At 48.5% G+C, this 17,327-nt stretch overlaps 2 protein-coding genes across 2 annotated transcripts in view; both read left to right on the top strand.

The window, feature by feature from the left end:
- LOC138560969 (pancreatic alpha-amylase-like) overlaps positions 1 to 17,327 on the top strand; it is a 200,509-nt gene that overhangs the window by 58,871 nt on the left and 124,311 nt on the right. The window contains exon 2 of the mRNA XM_069642753.1: positions 6,750 to 6,896. Coding sequence (XP_069498854.1) covers positions 6,750 to 6,896 — 147 coding nt within the window. The remainder of the gene's footprint in view (positions 1 to 6,749; positions 6,897 to 17,327) is intronic.
- Positions 964 to 6,683, top strand: LOC138522920 (uncharacterized). Its single transcript, XM_069635408.1, has 4 exons — positions 964 to 1,116; positions 1,441 to 2,232; positions 4,910 to 5,362; positions 6,676 to 6,683. Exons 1-4 carry the CDS (start codon positions 969 to 971, stop codon positions 6,681 to 6,683), a joined length of 1,401 nt encoding a protein of 466 aa, XP_069491509.1. The 5' UTR covers positions 964 to 968.

The following is a 17,327-nucleotide window of genomic DNA, read 5'->3' as shown; positions in this document are numbered from 1 at the left end:
GGGGAAAAGACCATTATCACAACAGATGCCAGTAATGTGGGTCTTGGTGCAGTCGTGATGCAAGGAATTGAGGGTAAAGAGAGATTAGTAGCTTTTGCATCCAGATTGCTGAAAGGAGCCGAGAAAACTTATGCAGCTATTGAGAAAGAAATGTTGGCTATTAAATGGGCTGCAGGAAAATTCCGGAATTTCATCTGGGGCACAGAGGTGGAGTTCCGCACGGATCACAAGCCATTAGTCCATGTCATAATGAATAAAGGATTGGACAATGGGCCTCATTACGACCCTGGCGGTAATCCGCCGTCATTACCGCCATGGCGTAATGAACGTTAACGCCGTGGGACGATGGCGTAAAGTGCGCCATATTAGGACCCATCGCGCACGAGCATTACGCCATGGCGGTAATGTAAACAGCGCCATGGCGGTAATGCCCCCAAAACGGCACCTACCGGCATCGTATGCGGCGCAAGGTGCACCACCGCCACCGCCGTACATAGCGGTGACCGTAGTTAGCGGTCACCGCAATTAGCGGTGACCGTAGATAAGCGGAACCGGAAGTAGCGTCACCGCGGCGGAACGGGAAAGAGCACGGCGGCCATCTTTAAAAACACAATCCATTGCCATCCTCCGAAACCACTGGACATCCGAGCCTGAGACCCCGCCAATACCGGCTTCAACCTTCTACCTGCAGGAAGATGCCTAAAGTTTTGAAAAAAGCCTGTGACCGCCAGCGGCAAGACCGCTTCTCCAGAGAGGAGCTTACCATTCTAGCGGAGACCCTCCAGGAGAACGCTGCAGTGGTATTCTCCAACCAACTGACAAGACCGGCCATATCCAAGAAGAAGGCCATATGGGCACTGGCAGCTCAGCGGGTCAGTGCCGTGGGAACAACACCCCGCAATGTCAAACAGTGCCGCAAGCGGTGGGACGATCTCCGGCTCAGAGTCAGGAGCATACTATCAGCCAACATGAACCTGGCAATGGCAACTGGGGGAGGATCGGAGTCCCCTATAAAATTGCAGCCATGGGAGGAAATCTGTGCCTCCACAATCGGAATGCAGAGCATTGAAGGAGTAGGAGGAATGGAGAGAGGAGCCCCGACATCGGGCGATGCAGGTAGGTGGCTCAAATCAAGGCATGCAAATCTCACCTAAGTCCATTCATGTGAAGTACAATGTTGGCCCATAGTGTGAATGCAACACATCAGCAGGAGACTGCCCACAGATACATCCGATCTGCACCCTGTACACATGCAGCACGCACACCCTAACTGCAGGCACCCACATACCTCCATGCTACTTCCACACAAAAGGGAGACAACTTTTTTCCCCTGCATGAAATGTGCCACATGTACTAACTGATGAGATGCCAGTCGCCACAATGCCCGGCCAATGTCCGCAGACCCATCAATAACACTCTCCCTCCTCTGTCCCACCACAGGCTCAAATTCCGACCTTGAGGAAGAGGACACCACAGCCTCCACACCCACCAAGAGGGCCAGGCCAACTGTGCCAACGCCACAACCCTCCACCTCTGTCGTCCCGAGGAAAACACCACAGCAGGCAAAATCCATGCAAGGGAAACAGGACAGGGCACAGACAGCCACCCCAGCAGGCAGTACAGCAGCAGCAGCAGCAGCAGACATCACACCAATCATGCCCACAGAAGCCACAGCCTCTGCTGCAAGCAGCACAATTGGGGAGACTGCTGCCATTGCTGCCTCCTCCGATAGCGAAGCAGGGATCTTTGAGGAGAGTGATGTCAGAAGCCCCACAGGCCACCCTCATTCCCCCTACCTGTCCCTAAGCAGCCCGCATGCGGATGCCACACAGGGTCAGCCAGAGGATGACGATTGGCCAGCCACTCCATCCCCGCTGCAGGGGCAGATCAGCCCAATGGGAATACCACTGCCATTAGCCATGGGCCAGAATTCCAACCATTCTCTGGAGGCGATTGCCACCCGGCAGCAGCAACTTTCCTCGCTGCTCGAAGAACATGTTGCTGAATGTGGGGGGTCAAGTGCAGCAATGGAGAAATGTGCTGAGACTGTGAAGGCAGCTATAGAGTCGTCCACAAAGGACATCTGCGCGGAACTAGCTGCTGTGCGGCACGCCATCACTGACCTTGTGCAGACAATACGGGCCATGCGTCCAAATGAGCAGGCAGGATCCTCCTCGGTTGCCAGCTCGACACCGAGCAGCCCCATCCGCCGATCGGGGAGGAACCTCCGCAGCACAGGCAGGGGTGCCCCGGGGGCCAGTGGAGGGGGCTGCCAATAGTGGCCGGACAGTGTAGGAATCCTACTACTGACACTGCTGCACAGACCAACTCACACCTTTGTTGGGATTCCAGGGGGGGGGGGAGGGTGGAGGGGGGAGTGGGTGTGTTGGGGTGTGCAGGGGGGTGGTGGGGTGGTGTGTTGGGGAGTTAAGGGGGGAGTTTGGGGGGGTGTGTGTGCAGGGGGAGGTGGGAGGTGGGAGGGGGTGTGTTGGGGTGTGCAGGGGGGAGGTGGGAGGTGGGAGGGGGTGTGACACGACAGTTCATAGTTCAAATACACTTTTTTCGTTTCAAAAAAGGAAATGTGTGGACATTTTCATTGCGTATGTGTGCTTTATTGGTGTCCAGTCCTCAGTGTGCATGCCCCAGAGTCACACAGTGCCCCAAGTGCAGTCTCCATGCGATGAACACCAGCCGTGTGTGCTAGAAGCAGTGGTTGATGATACTTTGGCGCATGGCACGCCCCTCCTGTGCATCGCCTCCTCCATGTGGTGGCGCCCCTTCTGCACCCTCCTCATCCTCATCCTCATCGTCAGGTGGTTGCAGTTCTGCGTCAGGGGGCAGGGGCACATTCCGTCTGACGCACATATTGTGCAGCATGACACATGCCATGACGATCTTTGCCACCTTCTCATGGCCATACAGGAGTGCCCCACCAGACCTGCTGAGGCTTCGGAACCGTGCCTTCAGGAGGCCGAATGTCTGCTCTATGACCACACGAGTACGTGTATGTGCACGGTTGTAGTCCTCCTCGTGCTGGTTCTGCGGGTTCCGGACTGGCGTGAGGAGCCACCTCTTCAGGGGGTAGGCTGCATCACCTGTATGTAGGCGAGAATGTATGTGTCAGTCATGTTGTCTGATCAGGAACATGATGTCCCACCATGGCTGGCATGGAACTGTTACCTTGGCTCACTTCTACATGCACTAATTGATTCACACTATGCAACCAGTATATGCTCATTGCTGCCATGGCCTGTTTTGCATGCCATCACCCTATGTATGCAGAGGGGTTTTGTGCATTGTGAGAGGCCTTCCTCTGTATCCGTTCTCTGTGTTACTCACAGCCAGGTGGAGTATGCATCATCCCCCCCCCCCTTTCAGCCAGGTGGAGTATGCATCACCCCCCCCCCCTTTCAGCCAGGTGGAGTATGCATCATCCCCCCCCCTTTCAGCCAGGTGGAGTATGCATCATCCCCCCCCCCCCCCTTTCAGCCAGGTGGAGTATGCACTGGTACGTCATTCCCATGCCCACTTCCATGACATCGCACTCACCGAGTAGCCAGGATCTTGGGCCTGCATGTCGCTCCATGTAGCGTGGTATTGTGGAGTTCCTCAGGACCATGGAATCATGGGTTGATCCGGGGAATCGGGCACAACAATGTGTGATGATCTTGTTGGAGTCACAGACCATTTGCACGTTGACAGAGTGGAACTGTTTCCGGTTGCGGTACGGTACCTCCATGGCACGTGGAACCACCAATTCCACATGGGTGCAGTCGATGGCACCAATGCAACCGGGTATGCTGGCTAGTGCATGGAAACCCACTTTGGTGTTTGCAATCTCCTGGGCAGTCCGTGGTAATGAGATGTGGTCGTCTGTGTGCTTGAGGAGGGCATCGAGCACTTGGATGAGTGTTCGTGAGAATAATGGTTGTGAAATGCCATGCAGGTGCCCCACTGTGTGCTGGTAGGTGCCTGTGGCCAGGAAGTGGAGTACAGCCACTACCTTCAGTAGGGGGGGGATGGCGGTTGGACTTTCTATCATGCTGACGATGTCGTTGTGTGTCATGTCTACGATGGCGGTGATGGTGTCCCTGTCCAAACGGTACAGGGTGTGGATCTGCTCAGCAGTGAGGTTGTTTGGATTGGCTCTGATGCGTGGGATTGGGGGCTGCCTGCGTGGTGGCACTGGCTGTGCTGGTGGGGCTTGCTGGGCCTGCCTTGCCCTCCTTCTCCTCCTGCGTCTCCTCTGTGCTGCCTGTTGTTGTTGTTGTTGCTGTTGCTGTTGTAGTAGCACATGCATTGCTATCAGGTCCTCCAGCCCCAACATTGCTAGTCGTATTGGCATCATTGTGGAGTGTGACTGGGTGTGGGTAGGGGTGGGGTGTGCTCTTTTTATACTCCCCTGAGTCTGTATTGCCTTCACCTGTGCTGTTTCTGTGCACCTGTGGCAGCTGCATTCACTTGAATTGGCCCTTTACGGTTGGTTCGCGATGGCGTTATTTGCACCATGGCGGTAAGGTACTTAGCGGCCTCATTGATGGCGTTAGGTGCATGTCCGCTTGGGTCGGCATTTGCGTGCCTTTCCGCCATGGCGCTAAGTACGGTGTGGGCGGTCGCGTGCGCGCACCCTTAGCGCAGTTTGCGGCAGCGTTAACTACGATGCCGCTATTGGCATCGTAGTTAACGGTCACGGGTCATGATCGGACCTGGCGGAAAACGATGGCGGTAAGCATTTACCGCCATCGTTTTTCGCTTAGCGCCAGGGTCGTAATGAGGCCCAATGTCTCGAATCGTATGAAAAGATGGGTCATACTTCTGCAAGAATACAATTGTACAGTGAAATATGTCCCGGGCATGAAAAATCGCGCTGCTGACTGTCTTTCAAGGCTCACTAATGTCTCTGAGGTAGATGATGTTGAGGATATGGAATCCGAAGTTGTATTAAATATTGAAGGATTATCTATATCAGAGAAAGAATGGAATGAAGCAGAGGATTCAGATGACACATTCAAAAAGTTGAGACGTGTCATTTTGGATGGTGGTTCATTAACAAAAGCAAAATATGAGGAAAATGGGCTATTAGAATATTGGAAAGTTGCGAATGAACTTAAAGTGGAGAATGACAGAATCATGAGAAATGATAGGATTGTTCCACCTGTAAGCGTACGTCAAAAGATAATTGAGTTAGGGCATGAAGGCCATCAAGGAATTGTAAAGACGAAGAGAAGAATACGGGACGAATTCTGGTGGCCAGGATACGACCTGCAGGCTGAAAGAGTTATACGAGATTGTATCCTTTGCAAAGAGAGTGATAAGAATTGTGTGAATGAGAAATACCCCATGGTAGTGACTGAACTTCCAGGTAATATTTGGGAAGACCTTGGTATGGATATAGTAGGTCCCATTTACAGTGAGGGTAAACAACAATATTGTCTAGTGATTATTGACCTTTTGACTAGATGGGTTGAAGTCACAATCAAACCGTGTATGACAGCGAAAATGGTGGTTGAATTTTTAAAAGAAGTCTGTGGAAGGGAAGGTTTACCCAAAAGTATACTGACAGACAATGGTGTTCAGTTTCGTTCAAGAGAAATGCAGAAATTTTGTGTGGATAATTCCATTGTACACAAGAAAAGTGCTATATATCACCCGCAAACCAATGGTGTGGTTGAGCGTTTTAATAGAGTGCTTAAGGGTGCTGTGCGATCGGCTTGGGCAAATGGTGTGAAATGGGAAGAAGCTGTTAAACAAAAGATCAATGCACACCGTTTTACAACGCACTGCACGACTGGCCTGTCACCATTTGAAATGAGTAGAGGTCGGAAAGCAAACACTAGGTTAACACCATCCTGGTTGAAGAGAATGACTGTGATAAGGAAAGATTTCGGAGATGCATGTCAGAACATAAGAACCATGTAATTGAGGAATAAGAGGGCTCATGATAGATCTGTAGGAAATAAGGGGAGTAGACCACCGTTGGAAGTTGGAGGACGGGTGAGAATTAAACTTCCGCCAGTTTTAAGAGATGGTCCATGCAAATGGTCCAAACCTGTTGGAGTCATTGAAGTGTTTAAACATGCAGTGAGGGTAGAAGACGGAAGAGTGTGGAATATGGAGAGAATATGTGTGTGGGACACTCCTACAATGAACGCATCTAAGCATGAAGATCGTGAGAAACCTAAATTGAGTATGAATGCCAATAATGCTAGTGTTGTTGAGAAATGTCAGAGAGATGTGATGCGAGCAAAAGAATCATCAGTAATTTCCTTGCCAAAACCGAAAACAGATAGTTCACGCGTTTCGAAAAGAGGAAGAGTCATTCGTAATCCTAGTGGATTGAAAGACTTTGTGTGGAAACACTAACTTTCAAAATTTGTGTAAATAGTTAGAATATTTGTGCCATCAATTATTGTGAGAAAGGGAGATGTGTAGTATCATCAATACTTCATCCCGGCGTGAGAGCTCGTGGTGGAGTTCTCCAGTGAAGCACGTCACAATGCGAGACGTCGGATGGAGCGAGCGAGAGTGAACATTCAAATACAAACGATGCTCGGCAGCTAGTGGAGCCTGAAGCATACATCTAACATTCCCATATTAATAGATATATATATACGCTGTAACTTAATAAAGCACATAAAGCCACTTACCTGTCACTTGCCGTTCCTGACACTTCAGCACTCTAAACATTCTGATTGGCTGAGTGGAGATCACTAGCTTCCATGTGCTAATACTACATATTTGTTTTACAGATTTCGCCTCCAAGTGAAAACATTGTTATCACAAATCCGAATAGGCCATGGTGGGAAAGGTACCAGCCAATCAGGTACAAGCTCTGCAGCGCATCGGGAAATGAGCAGGAGTTCAGAGACATGGTTACCAGGTGCAATAATGTTGGCGTAAATTCAGAGCAGCCTCTGTACAAAGATTGAAAGAACCCAGGCACAGGTGGAGGTAGAATGTGTGGCTGTCTGTTATTTTATCTCCTCTTGATACTGTGTAAGTAATGGAATTCCAAAGAAACGTTTTGCAGCCTTTGTTGAGTGGATGGAATAAGTCTGCTTTTGCATCACAGTGTGATCAAATAAAGGCATTTGGTGCCAAAAATAACCTTTATTTAGTTTCCTTAAAACCAATTATTTTCCCTTTATCGTAACATTTTGTTAAGAAAAACTCTTAATCATTTTTCTTAAATGTTTCCGACTTCCGCTTACCTTTCCAGTAGTTGCCATTCCATTTGTCAATAAGGCCTTCTCAAAAGGGACCTCCGATATTTCCCCAATGTATCATTCCTTTGACGTCATGAAGGTTCCAAAACAGTGCAAACAAAATTTGATTAGCGCCAACATATCATACACTTGTTGCTCCAACAAATGTAACCCTATTGGAAGGCACGTTACATATCCAGCAAGCAATTTAGCCAGATAGTTGCTCTAAGCTAGCGGTCTTCAACCTTTGGCTCGTAAATGTCACATTTTCAGCAAAAATGTGTTCATTTGGTTCCTAAAATGTCTTCTTAGCCACAGAATAATTTTTGTCGGGAACTCCGGTGGGACACAAGGTACTTACCTTCCTAACGTGTGTCTTTGGGTGCAGTGTATCTCTTTACTTTATCCACTACACACCCACACACTTTGGCACTAGGACAGATGTGCAGTTGTAACCTTTGCTGGTGGGAGTGAGCAGCTCAATACAGCTTCCCCTTTGTGTTTCTAGTTACTGGCAGCTCCCCTATAGCGTTACACCCTGTTGTGTGGGGCAGACAGGGCTGGTAACGGTCTGCCAGCCCGAGCCAGGAAACCCTGAGCAAAGCAATGGTCTCATGAGGGTATGTGATGTTACTTGCTCTGTCCGCTGCACATAGTGGCATTTATTGCTATAAGGATACAGGGGCTCCCTCCAGGTTGCTAATAGGTTTTTAATGAGAAACTGGGGCTCCGACATTTGCAAATGCCCAATCCCAATTCCCCTTAATAATACCTACAAATCAAGATGGCTGCCAAGGAAAATGGTCAAGAGACTTCACCACCTTTCTATTTTTGTGGTCTGTATGAAGCAGGGCATGTGCTAAGGCCGGGGTGAAAATGTAAGTGATGGAGGGGATTGAGAGGAGAGGGTGTAGTGGGGCTCCATTGAGGGCAGGTGGGTGAGGTTGGGAACATTGGTGGGTATAGGTTGAGGGTGAAAGGGGCAAAGGGACCTGTTGTCAAGGCCGAATCAGGGGCACAATGGTAGACACCTAGGTCAGGTGAGCAGGTGGCCAGGAGAATGCTACTGGTCACTGGCAAATTCTGCCCACATTCCCAGCCACCTGATTGGTTAATCAGACAAGTTGTAATCAGTGGTCCAAGTGTACGAAAAGAAGTAGTGCAACTATGTTCCCTACTGGCCTGCACCACTCCCCCCATACCCCATCTCCGCCCCCCCTCCCATGCACAATATAAAAAATAAAGAAAAACATGTGCCTGCTCTTTAAGCAAACGTCCTGTGCAGTGCACTGAAAGTGCAAGTTTCAACTTCTTCCTAAACTTTTATTTTAAAACAACACCGTTCCAGAACGGTTTCTTTTTAAAATAAAAGTATAGGAAATAAAATAAGTATAGGAGCACCGCTCCCGACCGCTCCCGCTCACTTCGACCACTGGTTGTAATTCGCTTAACACTCCCTAAAAGCACTTATTTTTTATTAAACAAATCTCCCAGTTTGGTGCAGCCTCCCTTCCTCCATTTCTCTTACCCCTTATTGCGAATGAGTAAATGTAGAGGGGAAGGAGGTCAATCAGCCCTCATGACTATTTTTTCCCTTATGCCAATGGTGGCTCTCGTTACAGAGTCTTAATGCAGGTTCTTTGATCTATCTAGCCTGTTCTTCAAGGATGTATGGAGATGCTTTTCCTCACTATTGCTTGTTTGATGAAGACTCAATGGTACTCAAGACCCATTCCGCCGTTATCCTGAAGTTATCCACAGGTGTGCAGCATTATAGTAGTAGACGTCTGGATTTGGCCTTGGGGACAAATGGAACCAATTTACTAGAGCTAACTTCCTTATCACACCAAATAAACCTCAGAATATTAGATCTAACTGAAGTGTTGTCCATTTCTTATTTGATTTCTTTTTGTTTGGGTGATAACATTTATATTCTTACATAAAAATAAGGGAAACTGATTTTTTTGTGCAGAAATATTTGTATTTGACATAAGAAAGGTAATACTTTAGAAGTGAAATAGGGGATTTTTAATGTGACTGTGTGGAATAAACATGCAGGCGTATGCAAAGCATTACATTTGTTCACTGATATCTGAACTATGAGAACTTTGTCAACCATGAGATCTTTCTCAGCCATGAGCTGTAAAACACACTCCATTTTGTAAAGTCAGAGCTAAAAGAATCAAACAAATTTTGAAAATTCACTGTCTATAGAGCATTCTCGTTGGGTGCACTTTGGATTCCAAAATATTTAATGGATTTGGGTACCTGTTCTTTTGGTGTGATTTTGATCAAAGCGTTTAATTAACGGAGGGTTAGCATTTTTTACAAAATCTCCAATTTCTTGCAGTTTACTTTGAAGACTGAGGCCTCCAGAAATGCCCCAGCTCCCCAAACAGTGGTGTCAGCGACTCCAGTCGATTTGTAAGAGCCAATACAACAATTTCTATGACCAAGCAGATATATTGCTTTGTGTTGCTTTGTACATAGTTAGGCAAACCGTACAAGGAACCAGGACCAGGAGCACCGTTGCCTATCCCCACTTTCAAAGGAGAAGTTCTCCACCAGGCACCCATTCACTTTGATCATAATAATTGGGATAACCCAGTTGGCTAATGGCACTTGTTTCAACTCAGGGCCAAGATTGAATTTATCGAGGGCTCACTCCAGTTGAAAGTGCCAAACATATTTTAGGCATCTACTGTAGGGTTGGTGCTTACAGTGTATTAGCCTCATCTATCAGGTAAAGGACGTTACGGGTACTGTGGACTGTCCTTTTCTGGGACACAGGCCTGGACTGGTCCTGGCCGCCAGCCAGGGCAATTCCGCTTCAAACCCTAATGCATATTTTGGCATCAAGATTTACAAGGGCTGTCGGCCTATGTGGCATGCAGTCCTTTAGACCTTTGCCTTCAGTATAATTTTAATGTGTGCTCCTTTCAATAATTTCAGATGGGCTGCTCCCTCTCTGAATGGGCCTCATTACGGGTCCGGCGGTAACCGTGGCGGTGCTACCAGCAGGTAGCCGCCAGACCCGTAATGATTTACCAGTGCCTGACTTCCCAATAACACCAGGGGATTACAACCCCAGCGGGCCAGAAAGTCAGGCGCCGGTAAAATGTTGTTCCCCATTCCCATAGAGACTCTATGGGAGTGGGGACCATGGAAGCACAGGCACTGTTAATAATGGTGCCGGTGCTTCCGTGACAGTCTGCCTACCGTGGCCGCTGTGCCCGGCAGGGTCAGACCTGTCGGGCACAGTGGCTCTGGCAGGCAGACTTGTATTTTGCTGGTCTGGAAAAAACAGTGCCAGTAAGCTTACCGGCACTGTTGTTTCCGGACCGGCAAGTTGATAATGAGGCCCAATGGCTCTTAATATCTTATAATGCAACCTGCGCTTGGAAACGTATTAGGTCTCAAAAATGTAATCCCATTTAAACATTCCACTGTCTCAGTGAGGCTGTTTAAATGGTCCAGAGAGTATGGACATTTTCATTGAGTCCTGGCATTGATACACAGTGAATATGACTTATGGAGATTTCTATAGAATGCATGGAGTGCTTCTTGCTTACATTACACCCCTTCTCCCAACACCCACTTAGAATCCCGAGGAGGCAAGACAAAGGCTGTAGCTTCATGAATTTCAGGTGATTAGCAACAGCCCCCCTGCATTGTTACCATGCTCATAAAATCTGTTTTAAACTCAGGAAAGCTTCTTCTGCCTCAGTGGTCCTGATCATATGTAATTGTAGCAGCTAGTCATCTAAATTTAGGCCACATGCGCGTGGATTGTGCTTTTCTTTAAAAGTGTGCAGTTCCTGCACCAAGGTATATTTTGAGAGTTGTAGGTATCTTCTCCCTCACTACCACCTTTAAGGCATCCACAGTTTTACTCTGTTAGGTATTCCTCAGTTTGTAAAATTCTAAGAAGTCCCCAAATCATGACTTTTAGCTCCTTCCTGTTGTCTGGATCCCTCATGTGTCCCCTCATTGAACTGCAAAGTCTTTGTCTGCCTTCTAAAGATTGTTTTTTATTTTATTGTTCAACTATTGGATGCTTATACAATTAGCAAAACTGTTTCAAAGCACCCACAGGGCAAACAGGATGGAGACAGGGGAAGGAAGACAATAAAATACAGCAAGGATACATAATTGCATTAATAGTACAACAAATGATGAGAATAAAGGGAAGGGGATTCAAACCTACTATGCCTTGTGAGTGTTCAGAACATGCAAGTGCAAGTGCAGGGGCAGAGTGGTGTGAGATAAGGTGCTTAGAAGCTCATGGAGAAGTGCTCAGGGTAAGTGCCAAGAGGAGAAGGACTTAAGTGCATAACGTAAGTGCAACCACCCATCGGTAGGGTGAGCCCAAGTAAGTGTAGCAGAAGACATCGGCTGGGATGAGAGATGTGGGGGGGGTCAAAACCCAGAGGACACATAAGGGCCATGCACATCAGTCACAGTGCTGTGAGATTAGATGGGAAGAGAGGAGGAGAAGGAAGATGTAAAGAGAAAGGTCTTAAGGTTTTTTTGGAACATAGGGAGTTCTTGCTCAAGACACAGAGGAAGGGCAAGGCTGTTCCACATGAGGGACGCAGCCGAGGAAAGTGATTGCCAACCAGCTCTCTGTTTAGCAAAGCACTTAACCTGCAAGGAGTGGTGCCAGAGGAATGGAGGAGTCAAGAAGGAGAGTATTTGGTCAGGAAGCGCAGAAGATAGAGTGGTCCCTGGCCCCAGATCGCCTTGTGTATGATAAAGAGGGATTTGAATTTAATCTGTGCTGAGACAGGGAGCCAGTAAAGGCTTTGTAGGGCAGGAGAGATGCGGTCCCTGGGCTTGAGGCCAAGGATAAGTCTTGCTGCCCTATTCTGGGTTAGCTGGAGGGGTTGCAGGGTGGAGGAAGGAAGATTAAGGAGGAGGCTATTTTAGTAGTCAAGCCTGGAGAGAACCAGAGCACGGGTAACATTGAGTCTCTGGGGGAAGGTGAGGAATGGTAGAGTCCCTTTGAGAAGGAAGAATTGAAAGTGGGACTTCTTGACACTCTCCTGAATATGAGGGATGAAGGAAAGGGAGGAGTCGAAGATGACTCCAAGATTCCTAGCTACAGTGGAGGGGGAAGGAGGGCCCATGGAGGAAGGCCAGCGTGCAGGGAAGAAGTAGGCTGCCGGGGACCCAAAGAGGGAGAATCTCAGTTTTGCTGGCATTGAGGCAAAGGTCATTGGCAGTGCACGAGGTCTGGATGGCAGAGAGGCAGTCAGGGATGAAGGAGGGTGCAAGGGTGTCTGTGGGAAGATTGAAGAAAAGTTGTGCATCGTCAGCGTAGCACTGGAAGTTGGGGGAGAAGGAGAAAATGAGTTGTGCCAGTAGAGAAAGGTATATGTTAAAAAGCCATGGTGAAAGAATGGAGCCCTGCGCAGTGCCACAGGCAGTGGAGGAAGAAGGGGAGGAGAAAGGGCCCAGAATGGTTTTGGAGGAACGGTCAGTTAGGAAGGAGGTAAGCCAGTACAGTGCCCGCTCTGAGATGCCAAGGGTGTCGTGGAGCCTTTTTATGAGGATGGAATGATTCACTGTGTCAAATGTAAAAGATGGATCAAGAGGATGAGGACAGCAGGGGAATTGGAGTCAAGAGATGCACATTTTCCAAGGGTGTTCAGAAGAGCCGTTTCTGTGCCTCTGCATGCTCGGAATCCAGACTGGTGGTCATGTAGACCGCCAGCAAGTTTGGTACGAGAGTTGAGTTGGGGTAGGGCCAGCTTCTCTAGCAGTTTTCCCAGGAAGGGGGTAATGGAAATGAGGCGGTAGTTAGCTGGACAGGAGTGGCTGCAGAGGTTTTTTTTTTTAAGGCGGGGGTCTGCACAAGGGAGTGCTTGAGGGAAGATGGAAAAAAACCAGTGACAAAGGAGTGGTTGCAGAGATCAGCTAGAGCAGGGGCGAGAGAGGCGATCTTTTCTTTGATGGTTCTGCAGAAGCAAGCAGCAACCTGTTTGGACGGGACCTTAATGCAGTTGACTACTCTGGTGACTTCTTCTGGGGAGTCCGGAGTGAAGTAGGAAGGAGAAGGGTGAATGGTAGGTGGGCAGAGGGTGGAGGGTAGGGTTGGGAGAGTGCGTGACAAGGCTGTTCAGTATGTTCTGGGTTTTTGAAGCAAAGTGAGAAGCAAGTGCATTGCAGAGGGCCTGGGAAGGAGTAAGGGCAGAAGATGCTGCAAATGGGTTGGCAAGTTCCCTGCAGATTTTGAAGAGTTCAGCCGTGTTGTTGGATGCATTGGACACCTATGCCTGAATGTGGGTCCTTTCCTTGGCATGGATGGAGAGTGTGTAGTGTCTCTGGATCAGGTGGAAGGCCAGTTGGTCAGAGGGTGTGCCAGAAGTGTGCTGCAATTACATTTTTGGTCTGCAAGATCAGGGTTGTACCAGGTATTACGTTTGGAGGCAGGTTTCTGGCTGATCCTCATGACTGGGGCAAGGATGTCAAGGGTGTCGGTGATGGGAAGATAGAGGTTGCTGAGAGCAGAGTCAGCGGGAACGTCTGTGTTGGGTGGGCAAGTTGGAATGAAGGTGGAAGTGAAGGCATCAGTTGACACTCGTTTCATCGGATGGATTTTCGTGAATGAGGTTGGCAGAACATTATGAGGAGTTGTCACAGGGCCAAAGGGACCCAAATGGGAGGAGAGAAGAGTGACCAGGGGAGAAGGGAGAGTGAGATTGGAGTGGAAGATGGCATCTAACGTGTGACCAGCAGTATGGGTAGGGCCAGAGGGAAGAATGGAGAGTGATAGGGAGGAGCAGAGGTCTTTGAAGAGGGTGGTTGCTGTGCAAGGGGACTCTAGGTGAATGGTGAGGTCCACTAGTAGTAGCAAGTTGGAGGTGGTAGAGAGTAGGGAGGAACAGAAGTCCGCCCACTCTGATAGCAAAAGAGAAGAAGTGCGAGGGGGCCGATAGATGGTAGCAAATGTTAAGGTGGAAGAAGGAGGAATGACCAATTTGCACACTAGGCTCTCAAAGGACGAATAGTGTTGAGTGGGTAGGACGGTACACGGAATCCACTCTGGGAAGATTAAGGCAACACCACCACCAGCACAGTGGGGTCGTGGTTTCGAAGTGATCTTATAGCCATCTGGAAAGGGGGCATCTAACGAAGTAACTGAGCTGGCGTTGATCCAAGTATCCATGAGTGCAAGTATGTCCAGGTCAGTGTCTTTAAGGAGAAGGCTGATGTCAGCAGAATGTTTGATGGCTGAGCGTGAGTTGAGGGTTGCCAGATTGAGATGATCGCTGCCTTTGAATGTTTGTTGAGGCAGAGTGTCGGGATGTGGGCATCTGTCTGGAGAGGTGAAGTAGAGGGGGCATAAGGGTAAGGGGCAGGGGAAGGACGTAAGTTGATGAGAGAAGGGAAGAGCCGGTCAAATAGGAGGAGGTTGGCCTGAGGGCCTTGAATCGGGACTGTGCCTGTGATGTACACATTAATACAGCAGCGAGACGAGAAGATGCCCGAAAGGAGGACTTCCCACTTGGTGCCGCCATTAATTGACGTTGAAAAATACGGTGGGAGAGTGACAGTGAGGTGAGAGCTCCATAGGTCAGGAGAAGGGACGGAAAAGAGGATGCCAGTGAAGATTGCTCTTGAGGATGCACTGACATACGTGCCTGCAATTGGGAGGCCTGGGTTAGCAGTAAGGATGTCTTTTTTTTATGCTTTTACATCCAGATTTAGTTAGAGAGAGAGGATAGGTGATAGTGTAGCAGTTGTAGAAGATAGCAGAGATGGAAAGTGTCATCTCTGAACAATGGAGGAAGAGAGAAAAATTGAGAAGAGAGGTGGGGGTGAGTATGCTGCAAAGCACAGTTCTGAACCTGATCCACTTAGTAGGCCAAATGGGTATAAGGTATAAGATCAAACAAGTAGGATGGGCACAGCAGCAGTTTCACACACAAGCAGTTTCTATGCAGGAAGGAGGCATAGCTAACATGATTTTCACACACACAAGCAGTTTCAATGCAGGAAGGAGGCACTACTAAAACGATTTTCATACAAACACACACAGTCTTGGAATTGCACAGGAAGTGCAGCACAGCAATACAGTAGGTGGTGACAATGAAACACAATGAGTGAAGGCAGAATGCAGAGTCACCGTAGAGCATGGGGCATTTGCAAGGTTGATGACATGAGAGGCAGAGGAGAAGAGTTCAATGGAGCCGAGGAAGCCACTGAGTAGCAGAACTCATGTGATGGCGCAGGTCGGGAAACAGTCAAGCGGACAGTTGAATGTAAATATGTACTTCAGGAGCATTTTCACTGAAGATATCAGGATGTGGGGTCCGGAGCACAGCCGGGCACTGGCAGGAACAGACAGGGCCTTAGAAATGGACCTTTGAAAGGCAGCCAATAGGGATGAGTGGAGGCAGTGCTGAAGAACTGCTAGGGCATTCTCAAAGAACGAAGAAGGCAGCATCCATTCTGGAATTGGTGCCAGGAACAGCAGGCACATAGGTTAAAGGAATCGGCCCCAGCCACAGCGCCACTGCCCCAAGTGCATGTACATGCACATACAAAGTAACGCAGTGGTCGGCGTGCTCAAGTTGAAATATATGAAAAAATAAAAAAGCGCTTTCACTTTCTTTTTCATAAAATAAATTCAAATGATGTAATTTGCTTTCTTTTTCTGCAACACTCATACCGCATGAGATATTCGTGCAATGAAGGCAGGCAGGCAGGCAGCCGGGCAATTTAAGCTTCTGAGGTGAGGTACAGCTTCCAGGAGTCAGTCAGGGCTGGCAAGGCAAGGAGACCACATCCACGTGGCACGAATGCAGGAAGATAAACTAATAGGAGCATAATCAGACAAAGGATTCATCCCATCATAACATCCTGAATGTCTGGTGTGGGGGGCTCAGGGGCCTGAGCAAGTGCTGAGGGCAGCCACAAGGGCAAGTGCAGGGGACATTGGAAAGGGAAAAGTGCAAAGGAGGTGTGGTCCAGAATCGGGCTAGTCCGGGAGGGGTGGCCAATGGCAGTGCTGGTGGGAGTGTTGGGGGGGAGACTGGTCAAGGAGGGCCTGTCCCCAGAAAGACTCATAAGGGACTAGTCACAGTGGCAGAGGGACATTAGCACAGGAGGTGGGAAGGAAGGAGGAGGAGACAAGGAAAGTCTTGAGAAGATTCCAGAACTTAAGGAGATCTGGCTCAAGTCTGAGGGGGCAGGGAGGCCATTCCAGAGGAAGGCTTCTGCCGAGGAAAGGGATCTACCTTCCACTCTCTGCTTGGAGAAGCATCTGACCTGCAGAGTGTCCCTATGAGAAGGATCTCTGTCTTACTGGCATTACGGTAGAGATTGTTAGCACCATGCCTGAATGGCAGTCAGGCAGTCGGGAATGAGAGAGGAAGGGGAGGAGGTAGAGGATGGAAGCTTAAAGGAAAGCTGAGTATCATCAGCATAACACTGGAAGTGAGGAGAGAAGGTGGAGATCAGGTGGGCCAGGGGGCAAGGTAGCTGTTGAAGAGCCATGGGGATGGGATAGAGCCCTGAGGGACATCACAGGTAGAGAGTGAACTGGAGGAAAGGAAAGGGCCCAATTGAACTTGGGAGGGTCGGTTTGAAAGGAAGGAGGTCAGTCACTCCAGTGCCCGGTCCGTGATGCCATGGGTATCACTGAAACGATTTATGAGGATGAAATTATTCACTGTGTCAAAGGCAGAAGAAAGATCAAGAAGGATCAGAACAGAGGGAGAGCTAGAGTCAAGGTTTGAGAGTTGGTCTTCACGGGTAGTTCAAGGGTAGTTATTTGTTTGTGTGAAAGGATTTAATGTACTGCATTTTTGACACAAATAATGCTTTTCTTTATCCTGATCCCGTCCTACTCAAGAGTAGTCATTGTTGCAGTTTGAGGATCCATTTTGAAAAATCACTTCTCCAATACCAAGAACTTCAATTTATCCTCCCTGCGCTTCTATAGTTAAGTTCAAATTATTCACCCTTATCAATTATCAAATACGCTCACGACAGCACCAGCATTATCTTGGCACCCTAACAGCTAACACAACCACACAGATTCCATTCCATGTATAAATATTACAATTTATTTAAACAAAGTCCTCTTATTTTCTTTTGCAATACCACAAATAC

This window comes from Ambystoma mexicanum, chromosome 1q (assembly GCF_040938575.1).
Source record: "Ambystoma mexicanum isolate Mex_15411 chromosome 1q, UKY_AmexF1_1, whole genome shotgun sequence".
NCBI lineage: Eukaryota > Metazoa > Chordata > Amphibia > Caudata > Ambystomatidae > Ambystoma > Ambystoma mexicanum.
This window is presented reverse-complemented; position numbering and strand designations above follow the sequence as displayed.

Coding starts and splice junctions, on each gene's coding strand:
- LOC138522920 (XM_069635408.1), top strand. CDS start 969: ATGAACCTGGCAATGGCAACTGGGGGAGGATCGGAGTCCCCTATAAAA. Junction 1,117..1,440: donor CCCGACATCGGGCGATGCAG/GTAGGTGGCTCA, acceptor GTCCCACCACAG/GCTCAAATTCCGACCTTGAG. Junction 2,233..4,909: donor ATCGGGGAGGAACCTCCGCA/GCACAGGCAGGG, acceptor TCTCTGAGGTAG/ATGATGTTGAGGATATGGAA.